This window comes from Scyliorhinus torazame, chromosome 7 (genome assembly GCF_047496885.1).
Source record: "Scyliorhinus torazame isolate Kashiwa2021f chromosome 7, sScyTor2.1, whole genome shotgun sequence".
Classification (NCBI taxonomy): Eukaryota; Metazoa; Chordata; class Chondrichthyes; order Carcharhiniformes; family Scyliorhinidae; genus Scyliorhinus; species Scyliorhinus torazame.
Genome location: NC_092713.1, coordinates 167,514,923 through 167,537,860, shown reverse-complemented (window position 1 = coordinate 167,537,860; position 22,938 = coordinate 167,514,923). Strand labels below are relative to the sequence as shown.

Sequence of the window (22,938 nt, the reverse complement as noted above, 5' to 3'; positions counted from 1 at the left end):
CGACTTTCTTTGACGGATTCCCCCGCTTCAGTTTTGGCTTATAAGCCGGGAGCAGGAGCACAGCCTTGTGGTCAGATTTGCCAAAGTGTGGACGGGCGATAGAGCGGTAGGCAAGCTTGATATTTGTGTAGCAGTGGTTCAGGATGTTTGGGCCTCTAGTGGACCAGGTGACGTGTTGGTGGTAAGTTGGTAGTATGCTCTTGAGCTTGGCCTGATTGAAGTCCCCAGCTACAATGAACAAGGCCTCGGGATGTTTCGTTTCAAGGCTATTTGTGGTGGTGAATATTTCGTCCAGTGCGATTTTCACGTTCGCATGGGGTGGGATGTAAACTGCCGTCAGGATAACGGAGCTGAACTCCCGCGGAAGGTAGTAGGGACGGCATTTTAGCGTCAGGTATTCTAGGTCCGGGAGCAGAAACTCACCAGTGTTTCTACATCTAGGCACCAGGAGGTGTTGATTAGGAGGCAGACCTCACCTCCCCTTGCCTTGCCTGAGGCTGCCGTACGGTCCATTCGGTGGATTGAGAAGCCCTCTGGTTGTAGGGCACAGTCCGGTGAAGCAGGAGTGGGCCATGTCTCCGTGAAACAGAGCACACAGCAGTCCCTCAGTTCTCTTTGAAAAGTGAGTCTGGCTTTAAGTTCGTCTAGCTTGTTTTCTAGAGATTGGACATTAGCTGGGAGTAAGCTGGGCAGAGGGGCTTTGGGGCCGCATTGTTTCACTTTCACCTGCAGGCCTGCATGTTTTCCACGCTTCCTGGAGTGACTGCTTCTTTTCAAGCCTGGGAGACGGTGAGAGTGTGCAGTGTTAAGGGAATAGTTGTGTCCAATGAATTTTCGGGGAATTCCCGTGTAGTCAGTGCGGAGGGAGATCCAAGGAGTCCCACAGACTTTCTTGATGGGTATCTCCGGGGTATGACCACCCAGAGAGCGGAGGGTCTGAGTCAATCGCTTAGACAATAAGGAGAGTGTGAAAGGAGGAAATTAAAATAAAATGAAAATCGCTTATCATCACAAGTAGGCTTCAAATGAAGTTACTGTGAAAGTCCCCTAGCCGCCACATTCCGGCGCCTGTTCGGGGAGGCTGGTACGGGAATTGAACTGTGCTGCAGGCCTGCCTTGGTCTGCTTTCAAAGCCAGCTACTTAGCCATGTGCTAAGTCAGCCCCTGAATGTGAGGTAGAGAGGTGGAGAGGTTTAGGGAGGGAATTCCAGAGCTTGGGGCCCAGGCAGCTGAAGGCACGGCCACCAATGGTGGAGTGATTATGATCAGGAATGTACAAGAGGGCAGAATTAGAGGAGCGCAGATATCTCGGAGGGTTGTGGGGCTGGAGGAGATTCCAGAGATAGGGAGGGGCAAGGACATGGAGGGATTGGAAAACAAGGATGAGAATTTTCAAATCAAGACATTGCTTGACCAGGAGCCAATGTGGGTGAGTGAGCACAGGGGGTTGTTGTGCTTGGTCTTCTATTCCTTACGAAGGATTCCACCAAACACCTCAACTTGTCCAAACCAGGATCTTTATTGAATCACACTTGGTAAGATAGTGATCTGTTACAGAGCAAGTTATCATGGAGTCTCTTTATACTCCTCTGGAACTGCACCCAGCACGACTGTTCACCCGTATGTCTTATGACCATCTCCTACAACCATCTGGTGATGGCCGGATGTGTGTCCATTTATATGAGAGTCCCTGGTCACATGACCACAGTCTTAAGATTGAATGGAGGTCACACACCATCCATCTATGATATTGCCGGCAGGCATATCACCACAGGGGTGATAGGGGAACGGGACTTGGTGTGAGTTCAGACTGGGACAGCAGAGTATTGAATGACACCATGGGCTGGATTCACCGCCCAGCGATGCTGCATCACGATTCGCGATCGGGTGGAGAATCAGGCATCAGCCGAAAACTGTTGTTCACTTGTGGTATTTAAAAATGGGGCCTGAGCGCCGTGGCTGCTGTGGCTGAGAGAGGAGGTAAGAAAAGTCTCCAATGGTGCAGCAATGGGCTGATAGTTGTGCTGCTGGCTGGGAGGGTGTCTGCCAGGGGGAGGGGGGACGACCAGGAGTAGGCTTCGGGTGTCCCCCCCCAGGAGCGGGGTGTCCGGGCACGGATCCCACCTGCAAGGCAGCCACCTGGCTGCGTCCTCCACTGCCTGCCTGCTGTGACCCGAAAATGTCCAGAGTGCCACTGGTCATATGGGTTACCCCCACCTCCCCAGGCCACCACCCTGGAAAGCCCCAGACCCCAACCGACCATCGAAAAATGAAAAATGAAAATGAAATGAAAATCGCTTAATGTCACGAGTAGGCTTCAATGAAGTAACTGTGAAAAGCCCCTAGTCGCCACATTCCGGCGCCTGTTCGGGGAGGCTGGCACGGGAATGGGATGGGTGTGGTCCAGCACTACCAGTGGCCCATCAGGTACTGCCACCCCTGCTGAGGCACAGGAGGAGCAGGGAAGGAGCTGATCGCACCCCGAACAGCGGCCTTTGCCACACACCCTGACACACTGCCCCTCAGGGCGGATGCCCCACCATCAGACACTATCGGACCACGGGCTGGCACCAAACCCTGCCCACTCAATGCTCAATGAGCCCCTCCTCCCATCCACTCTGCCACTGGGCAGAACCCATCCATCACAAAGAGGACCCACTGCTCAATGCAGCTATGGTCCCAATGGCTTCCCACCCCCCTCGCTCAGCCCGATCCGTTGGTCCTGCCCACACACATGCCAGCAGGCATGGAACAGGGCGGTGACCGACGGAGCCCCCCATCCCCTCCCCTTCCACCTTACAAGCAGGTGCAACCCTTCTGGTGGGGTAGCACATGGCCCACCCAGGGTGGAGGGGGGTGGTGGCGGCTGTCGTAGAGGAGTAGGAGCCAGCCGGTGAGGATGGAGAGCCGGCTGCCGAAAAGACCGAGGAGAGGTGGGAAGGAGACCCCGCCTCAGGCCTCGTGTATATCGGCAGCAACTGTCATTCAAGGACCTACCGGACTGGGTGTGTTGCTGAAGACTCCAGCTGACCAGGGAGACCGTTTGGCACATCTACCGGATGGTGGCACACCTGGAGCCCGCTCCCAGTGGCCCTGAACCTTTTTCCCAGGGGGTCCTTCCAGACGCTGGGTGGGTCATGTCTGGGATCTCGCAGACGTCCGTTCACAGCTTCATCCACACTTTCAAGGCGGCTCTGCATACCCGGGTGGCACACCATGTCAACTTCAGTCTGGACCAAGCCCATCAGATTGCCCGGACAGCAGGATGCATTGCCATCGTCAGGACGCCCCAGCTCCAGGGGGTGATAGACAGGGCACATGTTCCCCTATGGATACCGGCTCATGTGGGATTGTCCTTCATTAATAGGAAGGGCAGGTGGCATGGTGACGCAGTGGTTAGCACTGCTGCCTCATGGCCCCAGGTCACTGTCCGTGTGGAGTCTGCCCATTCTTCCCGTGTCTGTGTGAGCCTCACTCCCACAACCCAAAGTAGTGCATGGTAGGTGGATTGGCCATGCTAAACTGCCCTTTAATTTAAAAAAAGTCAATAGGAAGTGGTTCCAATCCGTGAACGTTGGTGTGCGACCACTGGATGTACATCATGCACTTCTGCACCTGATACCCAGGCAGCGTACACGTTGCATTCGTCCTGGTGCACTCGTCGGTGCCCGACACCTTTGAGGCGCTCATTAGGGTGAGGGGCTGGCTCTTGGGTGAAGAATTATCCACTGCGGTCATGCCTGATGATGCCTGTCTGGAGGCCCCTGCCCAATAAAGGGGCAATTTAGCGTAGCCAGTCCACCTAACTTGCATATTTTTAGATTGTGGGGGTGAGACCCACGCACACACAGGGAGAATTATCAAACTCCACACGGACAGTGATCCAAAGCCGGGATCGAATTCGGGTTCACAATGCCGTGCTGCCCCTGGAGAACCATTATAAAGACGCTGATGCAGCCACCAGGGGCGTGATCGAGCGGTGCATCGCTGTCCTCATGTTATGGATCAGGTGCCTGGACAGCTGTGGTGGGACCCTCCAGTGAAGCCCCAGATGGGTCTCCTGCATCGTGATGCTGCGTCCTCCACAACACCCGGCAGCAGAGGGGCCACATGCTGGAGGAGGAGGATTAATTCCAGGCCTCCATTCACGAGGAGGATGGACAGGACATGGGGCCCAGCTATGCATGGCATGTGCACCAGGGCTGCCGCACGCAGGGCAACCTGATGTCTCCAGGTTCGCTGTATAGGCGGTCTGGCCACTTGCAGATCCACACCCCCCCATGTACCCCCCCCCCCCACCCACCCCGCCACCCCCTTATCCCCCACCCCGACACCTCCACCCCTCTCTGAGCTTCCCACCAGCTGCACCAGAGGATGTTGGCCCTGGGTCGGCAGTATCAGTGGGTTTGGTCCATGATGACCCGCAGTGCGAGGAGCTCTGGTGCTTCGCATTGTTTGAGAGAGTCTGACTCCCGCCCCAGTGTCATATCCCACTGTGAGTCTGGGTGATCCCTGCATGCTTGCTGGCCTGTCCATTATAGGAAAGACGTGGAGACTTTGGAGAGGGTGCAGAGGAGATTTACCAGGATGTTGCCTGGCATGGAGGGAAAATCTTATGAGGAAAGGCTGATGGACTTGAGGTTGTTTTCGTTGGAGAGAAGAAGGTTAAGAGGAGACTTAATAGAGGCATACAAAATGATCAGAGGGTTAGATAGGGTGGACAGTGAGAGTCTTCTCCCGCGGATGGAAATGGCTGGCACGAGGGGACATAACTTTAAACTGAGGGGTAATAGATATAGGACAGAGGTCAGAGGTAGGTTCTTTACGCAAAGAGTAGTGAGGCCGTGGAATGCCCTACCTGCAACAGTAGTGAACTCGCCAACATTGAGGGCATTTAAAAGTTTATTGGATAAACATATGGATGATAATGGCATAGTGTAGGTTAGATGGCTTTTGTTTCGGTGCAACATCGTGGGCCGAAGGGCCTGGTCTGCGCTGTATCGTTCTATGTTCTATGTTCTATCACACGGGCCACAGAATTACAGGGGAGGCGGGGGTGGTATTGGGGCCCAGGAGTGGGGGGGCGGGGGTGGGGGTGGTTAGGGGGGTGGTGAGCGGTGATGGGTCACTCACCGGGTAGGCCCTACCACATGGCACCCCTGAATCGGAGCACATCTGGGGACGGCCCCAGGGATACCCCTGATTGTTCTGTTCAGGGAGGCGGGGTGTGGTTGGGGTCTGGGGTTGCAGGGGGTGGGGTGGGGGAGGGGGGGGTGGCTAAGTGGCCAGTGGTGATGGATCATTCATCGGGTAGACACTGCCACATGGCATCCCCACATCTCTGGCACCTCTGAAGGCGGTCGCATGGAGTACCCCTGGCTGCTCTGGTGGTGCTGGCCCATGCCACGTGTCTCCATCGCACCCAAACCCTGACCATCTCTCCCCCCCCCCCCCCCCCCCCACCCAGAAGAACCATTGCCCCCAGCCCAGCCCATTGCTCACACCCTTCGGATAGAGGATTGAGGCAGTTCGGAACATTGGTGAACAAGTGTTTATTTGTGACATGTTGTGTACAATAACTGTGCCCTAGCCTCTAACGCTATCATCTGAACTGGTGTCTAACTTTCTAACCTTACATGTCCTAACGCTCTGTCTAGGTGGGTCCCCAGATGGTACAGCAGCCGTGGAGGCTGCCTGCTGTGTTTCCCACCCTATGACCTGGGTCCCTTTTGGCCGCCGTCCTCTGGGATGACCAAGCCTGGAATAGCTCAGCAGTCCTCCGGGTGTCACAGGTGGCACGGTGCCACCCTGTTCTGACTGGTGCCCAGCGGATGTGCCAGGGACAGGTGGGGGGATTCAGAGGCGCTGCGGTGTCCCGGCATCTCCCTGTGGGTGTCACCGGCATAGGCTCCGTCGCCTCCTCCTCCCTTGGAGAGCCTAATGGCCCTTGGGATACTCCTTGGGATGGTGTTGCATCTAGAGCGAGCTCTGGGGCCTCTGCCGGCACCAGGCCCACTCTGATCGTGACCAGGTCTCAATGCTTACGGCATAGAGAACAGGGACATTGCCACATCCCTCTGGGACTGTGCCATGTTCCTCTGGGTCAGTACCACATCACTCAGAGACCGTGCCTGTGTCTGGCTGAGGTCAGCCATTGACCGGCCAATTCTCTCGACCTCTGCAGCCATGGCCCATTGTGACTGGGCCATGCTTGGGAGTGCTGCAGCAACGGTCCTGGTACATGTCTGCCTGTAACATGTAACATGCCCTGTCCAGCACCTCAGGGTGCCATCTTCTTGGCTAGGATGACAGTGTATGTGGAGTAGAGTGCTTAAATGCAACTGCAGCATGTCAGGGTCCCGACTGCCATTCCCAAACTCACTGAATCACATGCCGACTGCATTGGAATTGCACTAGTTCCACGTGGCGCATGAGGGAGATAGGAGAGAAACATGGGATGTGAGTGTCACTGGTTGGGTCAGCATTTATTGCCCATCCCTAGTTTCCCTTCATAAGGTGGTGGTGAGTTGCCTTCTTGAACCGTTGTAGTCCTGGAGGTGTAGGTACACCCACTATGCTGTTAGGGAGTACCAGGATTTTGCCCCAGTGACAGTGAAGGAACGGCAATATATTTCCAAGTCAGGATGGTGAGTGACTTGGAGGGGAAACCCCAGGTGGTGGGGCTCCCACGTATCTCCTGCTCTTGTCCTTCTAGATGGTGGTGGTCGTGGGTTTGGTAAGTGTTGTCTAAGGAATCTTGGCGAGTTACTGCAGTGCATCTTGTAGATTGTACATGCGGCTGCCACTGTTCATTGGTAGTGGAGGGTTTGAGTATTTGTGGAAGTGATCAGAGATGGTCTTATCTGTGATTGAAACTATGGGAGTACTGAGACCACGTGAGATGGTAAGGTCAGGGGGAGGTGGGGAATATGGGTTGGAGAATTGTGATTGTGATGATTTAATCCCAGCAACTTTCAGTCTCTTTTCTGATTTGAATCTTGTAAACTCAGAGATTCCAGATAAAACTGATTATTTTAAAATGATTGATAATTGTCTTTGAATCCAATCTTCTGCTGATGTGTCATTGATTGACAGGCGAACCAGCCAATCATGACAATCACTTGCTGAAATGCAGCCAATCAGCTGATGAGGAGGAGGGACACTTCCGAAGCACATACGAGACATGGGCCGGGTTTGTCCGAGCCTGCGCTTGGTCGGAGAATCGGCGGTGATGGCGCAAATTCCTGCCACGCCGCTCCGACGCCGGGACGCGATTCTCCGGTGACCAGAGAATCGGCGGCAGTCGCGCGCGCGCAGTCGACGGCCGTTGAAAGAGGCCCCTGCAGCGATTCTCCGCGGTCGACCGGCCGAGTTCCGCCGGCGTGGTTCACATATGGTACAACCCGGCCGCGGTGGCGGTGGCCTACCTGGTGGGGGGCGGGGGTATTAGGCTCCGGGGGGGGGGTGGCCTCCACGATGGCCAGGCCTACGATCGGGGGCGACCGATCGGCAGGTGTGTGTGATCTGTGGTGGGGGGGGCCCTACCTTCTTCCACGGGGACCCGCTGTGTCGCTACACCATGTTGTGTGTCGCCGGCGCGGAAATGGCTACCACACGCATGCGCCGGTGCAGAATCGTCTGCTGCCGGCAGTGCAGGGTCGCGTATCGGAGCCGGAGCTGCGTGGAGCACTTTGGCGCCGTGCTGGCCCCTGTGGGCCACTGAATTGCTGGGCCAAAAGGCCTTTTGACGCCAGCGTTAAACACTCCGGTGTTTGCGCTGGCGTCAACACTTAGCTGGGATTTTGGAGAATCCCGGCCATGTTCTCTACTGAGCAGCACTACACTCCGTATGCTTCACCCGAAATACTTTGCGTATTTATCACATGCCTGATGTCTTTCATGAAAGGAACAATCTGTCTGGACTGTTCGCAGAACAATGCTTTTCACTGTACCTCGGTACAGGTGACAATAAACCCAAATCCATATACTGAATATACTTAATGTTTATTACCTTTTACAGATTTACATAGTCAAAAATAAACTTGAATAAACAGCCCAGCCAGAGGAAGCTGGAGGAATTCACAGGGAGAACGGAGGTTTATTAAAACACTTGTGGAGATTTTCTCAATAACATGAGAATCCCGTCCCTTTAAAGTGACTAAACCTTAAATTGTAACTGCAGGGTGAGCAGGAAGGAGGTCTGGTTTCCTGGAGCAGAGACTTCAGGGGTCACATTATTTTTATACAGCTGACAGTCTTCAGCATCTTAGAGAGGTTTTACTTGGCATCACGAGTCTGCACTGTCCCATCAAACATTCCCAGGACAAGTACAGCACGGGGTTAGATACAGAGTAACACTCTCTCTACACTGTCCTAGTGACATTTCTCAGCCCCTGACCCTCAGAAGTGTCTCAGACCCAGTCCCGAGAAGGAAGAGAGTTGTAATTCAGTGCTGACAATGACCTTTGCCCTCCCAGCTCACCCCTGTTCTATTTAAAGTTGTGTCTCCTCTGTGGACTTTCTCTAACACTATGCACATTCTGACCTCCTGATGCTCTTGCTGAGGGCAGAGGAGAGGCTCACGTGGGTGAGGGCACAGGAGAAGCGGGCGTTGGACTCCCAGGCAGAGCCAGAGAGGGTCAGCAGGCTGCTGACGCTGTAGGTGTTGTCCGAAGCTCGCAGGTAGTTGCTAGTCTGAACCCCGTCCGAAATGGCTGCACCGTCCTTCTTCCACTCCACCACCACCTCATCGGGATAGAAGTGATTGGCAAGGCACACCAGGGTGGCAGTGCCCTTGGTCTTGACCTCCTCCAGGGAGGGAGGAAGCAGGGTCAGCGTGGGTTGTGAATTCTCACGGCCTGAAAGAGAAAGGAAGGAATTTTAATCGCTGCAGTTATAAAGGATTTCAACTTCCCAAATATTAACTGGGATTAAATCTGTGTCAATGTATAGATGATCTGGAATTCTGACAATCCATTCTGAGCAACCTTTCTAACCAGCACGGAACAATTCCAACAAGTGAAGGAGCAGTTTTGGACAGTTTTAGTGATTGAATCTGGGCAGGTGGAAGGGGTATCAGTAGGAGTGTATTTGGGTAATGGTGATCATAATTCAGTTAGATTTAGAGTAGTTATGGAAAAGGGTAAAGGTGGGCCAAGGAGTAAAAGTTTTAAATTGGGGACAGGCCAATTTGACCAAACTGGGATTTGCCAAAATGGACAGGAAACTGAAACAAGGACTTGATGTAAAACAGTATCAGAGCAGTGGGAGGATATTCAAGCTGGAGATAGAGAGAGTTCAGAACAAATATGTTCACACAAAGTAATAGTGCGGGACATTGTTAGAGGGCAGCACAGTAGCATAGTGGTTAGCACAGTTGCTTCACAGCTCCAGTGTCCCAGGTTCGATTCCCGGCTTGGGTCACTGTCTGTGCGGAGTCTGCACATTCTCCCCGTGTCTTCGTGGGTTTCCTCCAGGTGCTCCGGTTTCCTCCCACAGTCCAAAGATACGCAGGTTAGGTGGATTGGCCACACTGACAGATTCCAGTGCAGGGGCTGTACAAAAACCTCTGCTCTCTGCTTCACTCACTCACTCTCACCCTCTCTCTGTCTCACTCTCACTCATGTCTTTCTCTCTCACTCTTTCTCTCTCTCTCTGTTTATCTCAATGTCTGTGTGTTTTGTTAGGAAATTTGAGAATTCTAATGTTCGATGATAAATCTTTCATCTGCTCTCTATTTGGGCAGCATGGTAGCACAAGTGGATAGCACTGTGGCTTCACAGCGCCAGGATCCCAGGTTTGATACCCCGCTGGGTCACTGTCTTAGTGTAGTCTGCACGTTCTCTCCGTGTGTGCGTGGGTTTCCTCCGGGTGGTCCGGTTTCCTCCCACAGTCCAAAGATGTGCCGGTTAGGTCGATTGGCCATGCTAAATTGCCCTGTGTCCAAAATAGGTTAAGTGGGGGTTACTGGGTTACGGGGATAGGGTAGAGGCGAGGGCTTGAGTGGGGTGCTTTTTGTAAGGGCCGGTGCAGACTCGATGGGCCGAATGGCCTTCTGCTCGTAAATTCTAATTCTATCTATATGTAATTAATGAATGTGTGGAACCAATTAGAGAACAAAAAGGTAACTTGTGTGTGGAGGTGGAAGACAGGGAGATTGTTCTTAATGAATAATTTACATCAGTTTTCACTAACGAGAGGGACAAAGCAGACATTGTATTTCAGGAGGAGGAGAATTGTGAAATATTGGATGTGATAAAGATAGTGAGAGAGGAGATATTAATGTGTTTATCGTCTTTGAAAGTGGAGAAATCCCCAGGCCCAGGTGAAATGTATCCCAGGCTGCTAAGGGAAGCAAGGGAGAAATAGCGGAGGCTCTGACCATTATTTTCCAATCCTCTCTGGCTACAGGCATGGTATCGGAGGATTGGAGGACTGATAATGTTATACCGTTGTTTAAAAAGGGAGGAAGGGAGAGACTGAGTCATTACAGACCAGTCAGTCTAACCTCAGTGGTGGGAAAATTATTGGAAATAATTCTGAGAGAAATTATAATCATCACTGAGAGAGACACAGTTCGATCAAGGACAGTCAACATGGATTTGTTAAGGGAAGGTCGTGTCTGACTAACTTGACTGAATTTGAGGAGGGAACGAGGAGGGTTGATGACGGGAGCGAGTTTGATGTTGACAACATGGATTTTCCAAGGATTTTGACAAGTTTCCAATGACAGATGGGTCTGGAAATTAAAAGCTGATGAAATTTAAGGGAAAGTGACAAATTGGATTTCAAATTGGTTCAGTGTCAGGAGGTAAAAGTTTTGATGTTAAGCTGGTTAAATCATTTTGGAATGTGATTTAAACATTTGTGAAGAAGGGGCTACAAATTCAGCACTGAAATGGTTAATAGTCAGAGTATTTAAAGACGCAGTGTCCCTTTAAGAGACTGTGAACCAGTCAGGAAGCTCGAACTATTGATCAGTCTGTCTGGGGTGACAGGTTGAACATTAACAAACCTCAGATCACAGACAGGTCGGGAGAACTTTATCCCAGAACATTGGAGCTGACTTGGAGCAACACACTTCACAAAGGATACTGATTGGCTGTCTGTGTAGAAGGTTCTAGATTTCAATTCAAACCGTGTCACTCAGCACTGGGTTGAGGTCAAGGGTGAGACTACAATTAGTCTCAGTGTCCGGGGGTCAGACAGGATCATTGCTCCCAATGACCCCATGAACCCTGGAGGCTGAGACCATGGGGAAATTGGGCTAGGATCAGGTTCAGGAAGCTCCAAACTCAAAGAATGACTTGCATTTCTCACGCACCTAACACACCTCAGGGTGTTGCAAAGTGTTTCACAGCCAACTGTGCACAGCAAGATCCCAGAGAGCAGAGTGACAATGACCAGGTAATCAGATATTTAGTGATGTTGGCTGAGGGATAAGTATTGACCAGGACACCGGGGAGCTCTCCGCTGCTCTCCCTCTAATAGAGCCATGGGATCTTTTACACCCCCTGGGAGGGCAGACATCAGTTTGTTTCATCAGAAAGACAGCCCCTCTGACAGTGCAGCATTCCCTCAATACTGCGCTGGAGTCTCAGCCTGGATTATGGGGTCAAATCTCTGGAGCCGGATTTGAAGCCACAACGTTGTGATTCAGAGGCGAGAGTGCTCCCCACTGAGGCACGGCTGACACCTCACGCTCCAATAGGCTGCCATGTTCACCCTCCTGCCTCACACTTGGAGGAATGAGGCCACTTGGGGAGGGTGGAACTGTTCCCCAGCCAGAGAGAGTGTCTTCAGGAGAGAGATGGAGAGCAGATTATGGGAGGCCTGGAGTCTAGAGGGGGGACATTTAACCAGTCGATGGCAGGAGCTGAGCCCTTTCCCCGTAAGGATTCTGTAAGTGGATGGGGAAAGTGGGAGGTGAACCAGAGAAGCATCTTTGTTGTTGCTGAAACTCTTGCTATCTGCTCAGTCACATCTAATAAACACACAGACAAATCAGACACACATGGGTCTGTTTGTGTGGATTTTCTGCTGGTTTCAGTTCAATGAAGAGTGCAGGAGGACACGCCAGGAGCAGCACCAGACAGGCTGAAAAATGAGGTGTCAACCTGGTGACGATACAACACAGGACTGTGTGTCAAACAGCAGAAGCAGCATGTGCCAGACAGAGCTAAACGATCCCACAACCCACGGATCATAAGACCATAAGACATCGGAGTGGAGGTAAGGCCATTCGGCCCATCGAGTCCACTCCACCATTCAATCATGGCTGATTTCAACTCCATTTACTCTCTCTCTCTCCATAGCCCTTAATTCCTCGAGAAATCAAGAATTTATCAACTTCTGTCTTAAAGACACTCAACGTCCCGGCCTCCACCGCCCTCTGTGGCAATGAATTCCACAGACCCACCACTCTCTGGCTGAAGAAATTTCTCCTCATCTTTGTTCTAAAGTGACTCTCTTTTATTCTAAGGCTGTGCCCCCGGGTCCTAGTCTCCCCTGCTAATGGAAACAACCTCCCTACGTCCACCCCTATCTAAGCCATTCATTATCTTGTAAGTTTCTATTAGATCTCCCCTCAACCTCCTAAACTCCAATGAATATAATCCCAGGATCCTCAGACGTTCATCATATGTTAGGCCTACCATTCCTGGGATCATCCGTGTGAATCTCCGCTGGACCCGCTCCAGTGCCAGTATGTCCTTCCTGAGGTGTGGGGCCCAAAATTGCTCACAGTATTCTAAATGGGGCCTAACTAATGCTTTATAAAGCTTCAGAAGTACATCCCTGCTTTTATATTCCAAGCCTCGAGATAAATGACAACATTGCATTTGCTTTCTTAATTACGGACTCAACCTGCAAGTTTACCTTCAGAGAATCCTGGATTAGGACTCCCAAGTCCCTTTGCACTTCAGCATTATGAATTTTGTCACCGTTTAGAAAATAGTCCCTGCCTCTATTCTTTTTTCCAAAGTGCAAGACCTCGCACTTGCCCACGTTGAATTTCATCAGCCATTTCTTGGACCACTCTCCTAAACTGTCTAAATCTTTCTGCAGCCTCCCCACCTCCTCAATACTACCTGCCCCTCCACCTATCTTTGTATCATCGGCAAACTTAGCCAGAATGCCCCCAGTCCCATCATCTAGATCGTTAATATATAAAGAGAACAGCTGTGGCCCCAACACTGAACCCTGAAGGACACCACTCGTCACCGGTTGCCATTCCGAAAAAGAACCTTTTATCCCAACTCTCTGCCTTCTGCCTGACAGCCAAGCATCAATCCATGTTAGTACCTTGCCTCGAATACCATGGGCCCTTATTTTACTCAGCAGTCTCCCGTGAGGCACCTTATCAAAGGCCTTTTGGAAGTCAAGATAGATAACATCCATTGGCTCTCCTTGGTCTAACCTATTTGTTATCTCTTCAAAGAACTCTAACAGGTTTGTCAGGCACGACCTCCCCTTACTAAATCCATGCTGACTTGTCCTAATCCGACCCTGCACTTCCAAGAATTTAGAAATCTCATCCTTAACGATGGATTCTAGAATCTTGCCAACAACCGAGGTTAGGCTAATTGGCGTATAATTTTCCATCTTTTTTCTTGTTCCCTTCTTGAACAGGGGAGTTACAACAGCGATTTTCCAATCCTCTGGGACTTTCCCTGACTCCAGTGACTTTTGAAAGATCATAACTAACGCCTCCACTATTTCTTCAGCTATCTCCTTTAGAACTCTAGGATGTAGCCCATCCTGGTTTATCAATTTTTAGACCTCTTAGTTTCTCTAGCACTTTCTCCTTTGTGATGGCTACCATATTCAACTCTTCCCCCTGACTCTCCTGAATTGTTGGGCTATTACTCATGTCTTCTACTGTGAAGACTGACGCAAAGTACTTATTTAGTTCCTCAGCTATTTCCTTGTCTCCCATCACTAGATTACCAGCGTCATTTTGGAGCGGCCTAATGTCTACTTTTGCCTCCCGTTTGTTTTTAATGTATTTAAAGAAACTTTTACTATCATTTCTAATGTTACTGGCTAGCCTACCTTCATATTTGATCCTCTCTTTCCTTATTTCTCTCTTTGTTATCCTCTGTTTGTTTTTGTAGCCTTCCCAATCTTCTAACTTCCCACTACTCTTTGCCACATTATAGGCTTTCTCCTTTGCTTTGATGCATTCCCTGACTTCCTTTGTCAGCCATGGCTGCCTAATCCCCCCTCCGATAACCTTTCTTTTCTTTGGGATGAACCTCTGTACTGTGTCCTCAATTACTCCCAGAAACTCCTGCCATTGCTGTTCTACTGTCTTTCCCCCCAGGCTCTGCTCCCAGTCGATTTTCGTCAGTTCCTCCCTCATGCCCCTGTAGTTACCTTTATTTAACTGTCACACCTTTACATCTGATTCTACCTTCTTTCTTTCAAATTGCAGACTGAATTCTACCATATTATGATCACTGCCTCCTAAGTGTTCCCTTACTTTAAGATCTTTTATCAAGTCTGGCTCATTACATAACACTAAGTCCAGAATGGCCTGTTCCCTCGTGGGCTCCATCACAAGCTGTTCCAAAAAGCCCTCCTGTAAACATTCAATGAATTCCCTTTCTGATCCCAGGGATCAGATCTAAGCTGTGCAGCCCTGTCATATCCAGACGTGAATGCTGATGGACAATTAAACAACTCACTGGAGGAGGAGGCTCCACAAATATCTCCATCCTCAATGATGGAGGAGGCCACCCAGAAGTGCCGAGTGGATGATCCATCCCGGCCTCCTCCTGAGATCCCAGCATCACAGATATCAGTTTTCAGCCAGTTTGATTCACTCCGCGTGATATCAAGAAACTCTGAAGGCCCTGGATACTGCGAAGGTTCTGGACCCTGACATCATCCCCCCAGTAGTACTGAAGACTTGTGTTCCAGACTTGTGTAGACGCTGAGAGATTGTCTCCGCTGGTCAGGGAATCGGAAACACAGGGTCACAGTCTCAGGATAAGGAGCCGATCATTTAGGACTGAGATGAGGAGAAATCTCTTCACTCAAAGGATTGTGAATTTTTGGAGTTCTCGACCCCAGAGAGTTCTGGATGCTCCATCGTTGAATATATTCCAGGCTGAGACAGACAGATTTTTGGTCTCTCAGGGAATTAAGAGATACGGGGAATGGCGGCAAAATAGAGTTGAAGACCAAGATCAGTCATGATCGTATTGAATGGTGCAGCGGGCTCGATGGGCCGAATGGTTTACTCTGGTCCCTATTTCTTATGGTCTTGTTATCAGGACGTACCCCTAGCCAAATTGTTTAGGTTTAGCTACAAAATTGGCATCGACCAAACGATGTGGAAAATTACCCAGATATGTCCTGTCCACGAGGAGCTGGACAAATTCAATCCGGAGAATTACTGCCCATCAGTCAACTTTCAATCATCAGCAAAATGATTTGTGTTGTTAATGATAGTGCTATCAAATCGCATTTACTCAGCAATAACCTGCTCACTGACGCTCAGTTTGAGATCTGCCGGGGTCACTCAGCTCCTGATCTCACTACAGCTTTGGTTCAAACATGGACAAAAGAGCTGAACTCCAGAGGTGAGGCCAGAGTGACTGACTGCCCTTGACATCGCGGCGGCATTTCACTGAGTTTAATATCATGGAGCCCAAACAAAACTGGAGTCAATGGGAATCCGGGGGAAAACTCTCCGTTGGTCGGGTCATACCCAGCACAAAGGAAGATGGCTGTTGTTTGGGGTTTCAACTCTACAAACTATATTAATGAGCTGGATGAAGGGAATGACAGTATTGTAGCTAAATTTGCTGATGATAAAATGATAGGTAGGAAAGCAAGTTGTGAGGAGGATACAGAGTCTGAAAAGGGATATTGATAGGTTCAGTGAGTGGGGAGGACATTTGACAGATGGAGTATAATGTGGGGAAATGTGAGCTTGTCCACTTGGTTAAGGAGAATAGAAAAGCAGCATATTATTGAAATGGAGAGAGACTGCAGAAAGCTGTGGTGCAGAGGGATCGGGGTGTCCTTGTGTATGAATCACAGAAAGTTAACCTGCAGGTACAGCAAGTGATTAGGAAGGTAAATGGAGTGTTGTCCTTTATTACAAGGGGGTTGGGGTATGAAAGTCGGGAAGTCTTGCTCCATCGATACAGCACATTGGTGAGACTACATCATGAGTACTGAGTACAGTGTTGGTCTCCTTACTTAAGGACGGATATTCGGACATTGGAAGAAGTTCAGAGAAGGTTCACTGGGCTGATTCCACTGAGGAAAGGAATGTCTGATGAGGAAAAGTTGAGCTGGTTGGGTCTGTCATCATTGCAGAATGAGAGGTGATCTGATTGCAACATATAAGATTCCGAGGGAGCTTAACAGGGTGGATGCTGAGAGAATGTTTCCCCTCGTGGGGAATCCAGAATTAGTGGATACAGTTTAAAAATAAGGGATCCCCATTAAAGGCGGAGATGAGGAGGAATTTCTTCTCTCAGAGGGTCGTTAGTGTTTAGAATTCTCTTTCCCAGAGAGCAGTGCATGCTGGGACATTGAATCTGGGACATTGAGGCTGAGTTAGACAGATTTTTGATTGACGAGGGGGTCAAGGGTTGTGGGGACCGGCAGGAAAGTGCAGTTTGGGCCATTTAGAAGCGTTCATTTATGGGATGTGTGGGTCTGAAGTGGGAATCTGCCATCCTGACCTTGTCCGGCCTACAAGTGACTCCAGATCCGCAGTAATGTGTTGACTCTGAAAAGTCCTCTGGAATGGCCGAGCAAGACACTCAGTTCAAGGGCAATTAGGGATGGGCAATAAATGCTGGTCCAGTCAGAGATCACACATCACATCAAACAATAAAAATATCTCCAGGGATTTTCAGGAATATTGGATCAGGAATAAATATCGGACTGAACTCGACCCAAAGAGAAAGTAACTGAGAGTCTCCCCAAAAGCCTGGAACACTGAAGCCACTGGATTGTGAGCCCTGCTGGACCTGTTTGTCATCAGAACTTTGCTCAGAGATAAGCAGGGAGTGGAGAGAGCAGCGTTAAAGCTGGGGGAAGTGGGACCTCGCTGCCTCACTGTGCTGCTGCTGCTGTGATCAGTTATATCAGAGAGTGTGACAGGGAGCCAGAGCTCACATCAAACTCTGCCCGTGTCTGTCACACGGAGACTGACAGGAGTCTAGTGAGTGATTTCACTCCATGGTCCAGGAATGTGAACACAGTCTGCAAACGTCCAGATCTCCTCGACACGGTGGGTAAAAGCTGCTTACTTATATCTTGCTGCTTAAAGGGGGGAATGGAACTAAAGAAATACAGCTGGGCACCCTGTTCTACACAGTGTTCTTCAATGAACCATTTCATTCACTGCAGCTCCCCACTAACACCTTCAACTATTCAGCATTTGTGTTTGAGAACGTTTCAGTATTGAAAGGGTTAATAACGGAGGATTGGGATTTACTTACTCAGTCTGAGCTTGGTTCCTTTACCAAACGTGAGCCACACTGGCAGCTTCCAGTACAGGGGCTGTACAAAAACCTCTGCTCTCTGCTTCACTCACTCTCTCTCACCCTCTCTCTGTCTATCTCTGTCTCCCTCTCACTCATGTCTTTCTCTCTCACTCTTTCTCTCTCTCTGTGTTTTATTGGGAAAGTTGAGAATTCTAAGTTTAGATGAAAGATAAATCTTTCAGCTGCTCTCCATTTGGGCAGCATGGTAGCACAAGTGGATAGCACTGTGGCTTCACAGCGCCAGGGTCCCAGGTTCGATTCCCCGCTGGGTCACTGTCTGTGCGGAGTCTGCACGTTCTCTTCGTGTGTGTGGGTTTCCTCCGGTTGCTCCGGTTTCCTCCCACAGTCCAATGACGTGCAGGTTAGGTGGATTGGCCATGATAAATTGCCCTTAGTGACCAAAAAGGTTAGGAGGTGTTATTGAGTTACGGGGAGAGGGTGGAAGTGAGGGCTTAAGTGGGTTGGTGCAGACTCGATGGGCTGAATGGCCTCCTTCTGCACTTTATGTTCTATGTTCTATAAGTGGACATTGAGAGTAGGAGGGAAACCTGAGGCCTACAGCGAGCTGTGGACACCACAGGGACTGGAGTGTGCAGTGGACAGTGAGAATAATTTGTTCCGTTTCCTTTATTGTGTTTATTATATATTATATAAAACTGTGGGGTGTGTCAGTACAGGAGGTGGGATTGTGTGTATTGAGGTTTTTGTAAGGCTCTGTATCACTGTGTAGGGGAAGGTCCTACTTTGCTGACAGTAATAATCAGCGACATCCTCATTTTGCAGATTGCTGATTGTTAGGGTGAATCGTGTCGTGGACAGTTCTCTGCCGGTGAATCGATCGGATATTCCTGTGAATCGGCTCACTGCATTGTAGATCAGCAGAGCTGGTTTTTGACCTTCTCGCTGTTGGAACCATTCAACATCGGTAGTAGCAGATTGACTGGCCGTACAGGTGATGGTTGCGGTCTGGCCCAGGCTCACTGACAACACCGGGGGAGACTGGGTCATGATGGTGTCTCCACTGATACCTGAGGAGTAATAGAGAAACAGAGTGAAGTAAGAACTGTCACAGAAAGAGCCTGTACAATGAGATATTGTTGGACACACTGACTGTTCCTCTGCTTTCAGCATTTTCCCTTCAATCACAAGTCAGTAGAATTGGATTGAAATGGAGAGCAGGAAAATATTCCAGGTGGAAGGTGAGAGATTTGTACCTGCGATGCAGAATGCCAGAGGCCAGATCAGCTGGATGGCTGAAATCATGGTGTCTGCTCCTGTCCCTGTGCCTGGTTACTGATAAACTCTCCCTTCACTGGGCTCTGCTTTATAAAGCTGCAGCCTGTGAGAGTCTCACTGCCCGTTCCTCAGTATGTAAATGGTATGAGGCAGAGACACCACGTCAGCACCTTCACTTCCTCTTCTCTCTCACTCACTCCCTCAGTCCCTCAGTTTCTGTCTCTTTCCCTGTCTCTCTGTCTATGTCACTCTCATTGTTTGCTCTCTCTCTCTTTCTTTCTTACTCTATTTTTCTCCCTCACTTTCATCTGGGTGGCATGCTCTCATAGCTCCAGGGACCCGGGTTCGATTCCCGGCTTGGGTCACTGTGTGTGCGGAGTCTGCACATTCTCCCCGTGTGTGCGTGGGTTTCCTCCGGGTGCTCCGGTTTTCTCCGACAGTCCAAAGATGTGCAGGTTAGGTGGATTGGCCATGATCAATTGTCCCTTTGTGTCCAAAGGATTATGTGTGATTTCTGGGTTCAAGGGATAAGGTAGGGCCCTGACCCGAAGTAGGATACCCTTTCAGAGGGTCTATGCAGATGAAATGGACTGAATGGCCTCCTTCTGCACTGTAGTTATTCCACGATCCAAGGATTCTCCAGCTTTGAGGACTCTGCTCCTCTCCTTCGCCCCCAGAAGAGACATCAACCTCCTGGTATCCACTCTCTCAGTCTCCTCAGGATCTTATGTTTCAGTGAGGTCACCAGCTGGGATTCTCTTAGCCTGCGCCAGGTCGGAGAATCGGCGGTGACACGTGAAATTCCAGCCATGCCGCTCCGATGCCGGGACACGATTCTCCGGCAACCGGAGAATCAGCGGCAAACGCGCGGGCGCGATTGCCGCACCGCCGATTGGGGGCCGCTGAAAGAGGCCCACGCGGCGATTCTCCGTGGTCGACCGGCCAAACTCCTGCCGAGTCCCGCCGGCGTGGCTCCAACCAGGTATCACCCTGTGGGAGCTTGGATCCGCGGCCGCGGTGGGTGTCCTGGTGGAGGGACGGGGGGTCTGATTCTGAGGTTGGTGGAAGGGGGCCTCCACGGGGCCCAGGCCCGCGATCGAGGGCTTCCGATCGGCGGGCGCCCGTGATCTGGAGGGGGCCTACCTCCCTCCCCGCGGGCCCGCATGTTGCGCGTTGCCGGCACGGAGACTGCAACCGTGCGCATGCGCCGGCGTGGAGATGGCCGTCGTGCGCATGCGCGGATCTGCACCGGCCTTGCAGGGCCGCCTTTCGCCGCCAGAACAGCGCGCAGCACTCCGCCGCCATGCTGGCCGCCTGAAGACCGCTGAATTGCTGGGCCAGGAGGCCTGTTGGTGCCGCCGTACACCACTCCGGTGTTTACGCCGGCGTCAACACTTGGCCGGGATTTCGGAGAATCCTGGCCCACCTCTCATTCTTCTAAACTCCAGTGGGTACAGGACCAACCTGACCAAACTCTCTTCCTGAAATAAACACGTCATCCCAGGAATGAGTGAATCTTTCATCAAGATGGAGAGTGAAGGAGTTGATTCTGAGACACGGGTCCTGAATCTTAATAAAGGAAACTACTCAGACTGATTCCTGGGGTGGCTGGACAGACGTACGAGGAGAGATTGAGTCGGTTATGGTTGTATTCACTACAGTTCAGAAATATGAGGGGGGAAGCCGGGGGGAAGCGGCCCCCAATCGGCGGTGCGGCAATCGCGCCCGCGCGTTTGCCGCCGATTTTCCGGTTGCCAGAGAATCGTGTCCCGGCATCGGAGCGGCATGGCTGGAATTTCACGTGTCACCGCCGATTCTCCGACCCGGCGCAGGCTAAGAGAATCCCGGCTGGTGAGCTCACTGAAACATAAGATCCTGAGGAGACTGAGAGAGTGGATACCAGGAGGTTGATGTCTCTTCTGGGGGCGAAGGAGAGGAGCAGAGTCCTCAAAGCTGGAGAATCCTTGGATCGTGGAATAACTACAGTGCAGAAGGAGGCCATTCAGCCCATTTCATCTGCATAGACCCTCTGAAAGGGTATCCTACTGAGGGTCAGGGCCCTACCTTATCCCTTGAACCCAGAGAAATCTATAAAATTCTAACAGGACTAGACAGGATAGATGCAAGAAAGATGCTCCAAATGGTGAGAGTGTCCAGAACCAGACATCGTGGCCGGGATTCTCTGATCCTGCGCCGGGTCGGAGAATCGGTGGCCGGGGGGCGCGAATCCTGCCATGCCGTTCCGACGTCGGCCACCGATTCTCCGGCGACCGGAGAATGGGCGCCAATCATGCCGGTACGGTCGCTGCGGCACCGGTCGGGGGCCGTTGAAAGCGCTTCCCCCCCCCCCCCCCCGGCGATTCTCCGCGCTCGACGGGCCGAGTGCCCGCCGAGTTCTGCCGAGTCCCGCTGCTGTCGTTTGCGCTTGGTCCTATCTGGTGGGACCTCAGCTTTCTGGCTGCAGGGGCCATCCTGGTGGGGGGGCTGGGGGGTGCCGACTCCAGGGGGGGCTCCACGGTGGTCAGGCCCGCGATCGGGGGCAACCGTTCCTCTCGTAATGAAGACCAACATTCCATTTCCCTTCCTGATCACTTGCTGGACCTGCAGACTAACGTTTTGTGATTCATGTACCAGGACACCCAGATCCCTCTGTAGCAGCCAGTTCCTCAATCTCTCTCCATTTAAATACTTTACTGCTTTTCTATTCTTCCTGCCAAAGTGGGCGAGTTCACATTTACCCACGTTATACTCCAATGTTATCCCACTCACTCACCGTCTTTATCCCTTTGCAGACTCCCTGGGTGCAATTGGAGGGCTTGGTGACACGAAGATGCCAGGAAAATCTCATGAGAGGCCTTTCCTGAGATTTACAACGCCCGGGACACTTCTCGAGATCTAACGAGACTTCGCGAGACGTCGCTGGGCGGGATCCAGATTTGCATATTCAAGTGAGTAGTTAGCCTCACTTAAACATGTCTGTGCGGCGTTACCCACGTTGAGGGATCAAACGCCCGTGCATGGGAGAGTTCACCGTGGCGGCGTTTAGCACGGGTTTCCACAAACGTGGGTCAGGCGGAACGGCACTTGGGGGTCTCCCAGGTGAACTGAGGCCTCTGGGTGATCTTGCTCTGGGCATGGTGGTACCCTGACACTCCTGCTGCCACCTGGGCAACTTGACACTACCAGCCTGGCACCCTGGCAGTGCCACCCTCTTACCCCAGCAGTGCCACCCTCTCACCCTGGCAGTGCCAACCTGGGTGCCCAAGTGGCATGGCCAGGCTGGCAGGGCCAAGGTGCCCAGGTGCCAGTTTGCCAGGGTTCAGGTCTGGAGTGCCCTGCCCTTATGAGGTGGGGTGAAGGGAGCTCAAGGTCCCCCTAATCAGTAAGTTGGGGCGTTGGGGGGTCCAGAGGTTGTGGTGCATGCAGAGGTCCCCAAATAAACAAAGTCCCGCTTAATAGCCGGGTTGTCCTCGGCGCTGCCGGTTCCGCAAAACTACCCGCTATTCGCACCCAAAATGAGACTCTGGTTTTTTTTCCATTAAATCACGCCCTCTCCCTCCTCTCGATAACTTACTTTCCCACCTTTTTTTGTGTCATTGTCACCTTAGCTACATTCACTCCCTCCATCCAATCATTGATATTGACTGTGAATAGTTGCACCCCCAGCGCTGATCCCTGTGACACTCCACTAGTTACAGCTGACCAACCTCAAAAAAATCATTCATCCCCTCTCTGAACGTATAATGGAAGGAAGGTCATTGATGAAGCAGCTGAAGATGGTCGGATCACAACATTTTCCTTCGTGCCAGGCATGACTTCAACCAACAGCTCCTGTGTCCATGTTTGATCCAAGGCTGGACTGAGGTCAGGAGCTGAGTGACCCTGGCGGAACCCAAACTGAGCGTCAGTGAGCAGGTCATTGCTGAGTAAGTGCCGCTTGATAGCACTGTTTTTTTTTTAAGTTGTTTTTTTTATTGTTTTTTTTTTCCCGGGCTTCCCAATCCCCTCACCACCCCTGTCTTCCCAATACCCCCCCGGGCTTCCCCCCTCACCCCCCCGGGGCTTCCCAATCCCCCCCCCCCCCGGGGCTTCCCAACACCCCCCCCGGGGCTTCCCAATCCCCCCCCCCCGGGGCTTCCAAATCCACCCCCCCAGGCTTCCCAGTCCCTACCCCCCTCCCGGGGCTTCC

The 22,938-nt window shown here is 51.4% G+C and overlaps 1 long non-coding RNA gene and 1 gene segment (V, D, J or C); one reads left to right on the top strand and one right to left on the bottom strand.

Moving 5' to 3' along the window:
* Positions 1–7,985: 7,985 nt before the first annotated feature.
* On the bottom strand, positions 7,986–18,865 carry LOC140426690 (Ig kappa chain V region Mem5-like). The segment is given in 4 exon segments: positions 7,986–8,858; positions 17,469–17,501; positions 18,242–18,541; positions 18,728–18,865. Coding segments are annotated over 4 exon segments (711 nt in total).
* LOC140426691 (uncharacterized) lies at positions 17,099–22,652 on the top strand. The gene is made up of 3 exons (XR_011948271.1): positions 17,099–17,257; positions 21,542–21,697; positions 22,504–22,652. It is a non-coding gene; the product is annotated as an uncharacterized lncRNA (long non-coding RNA).
* Positions 22,653–22,938: the final 286 nt, after the last annotated feature.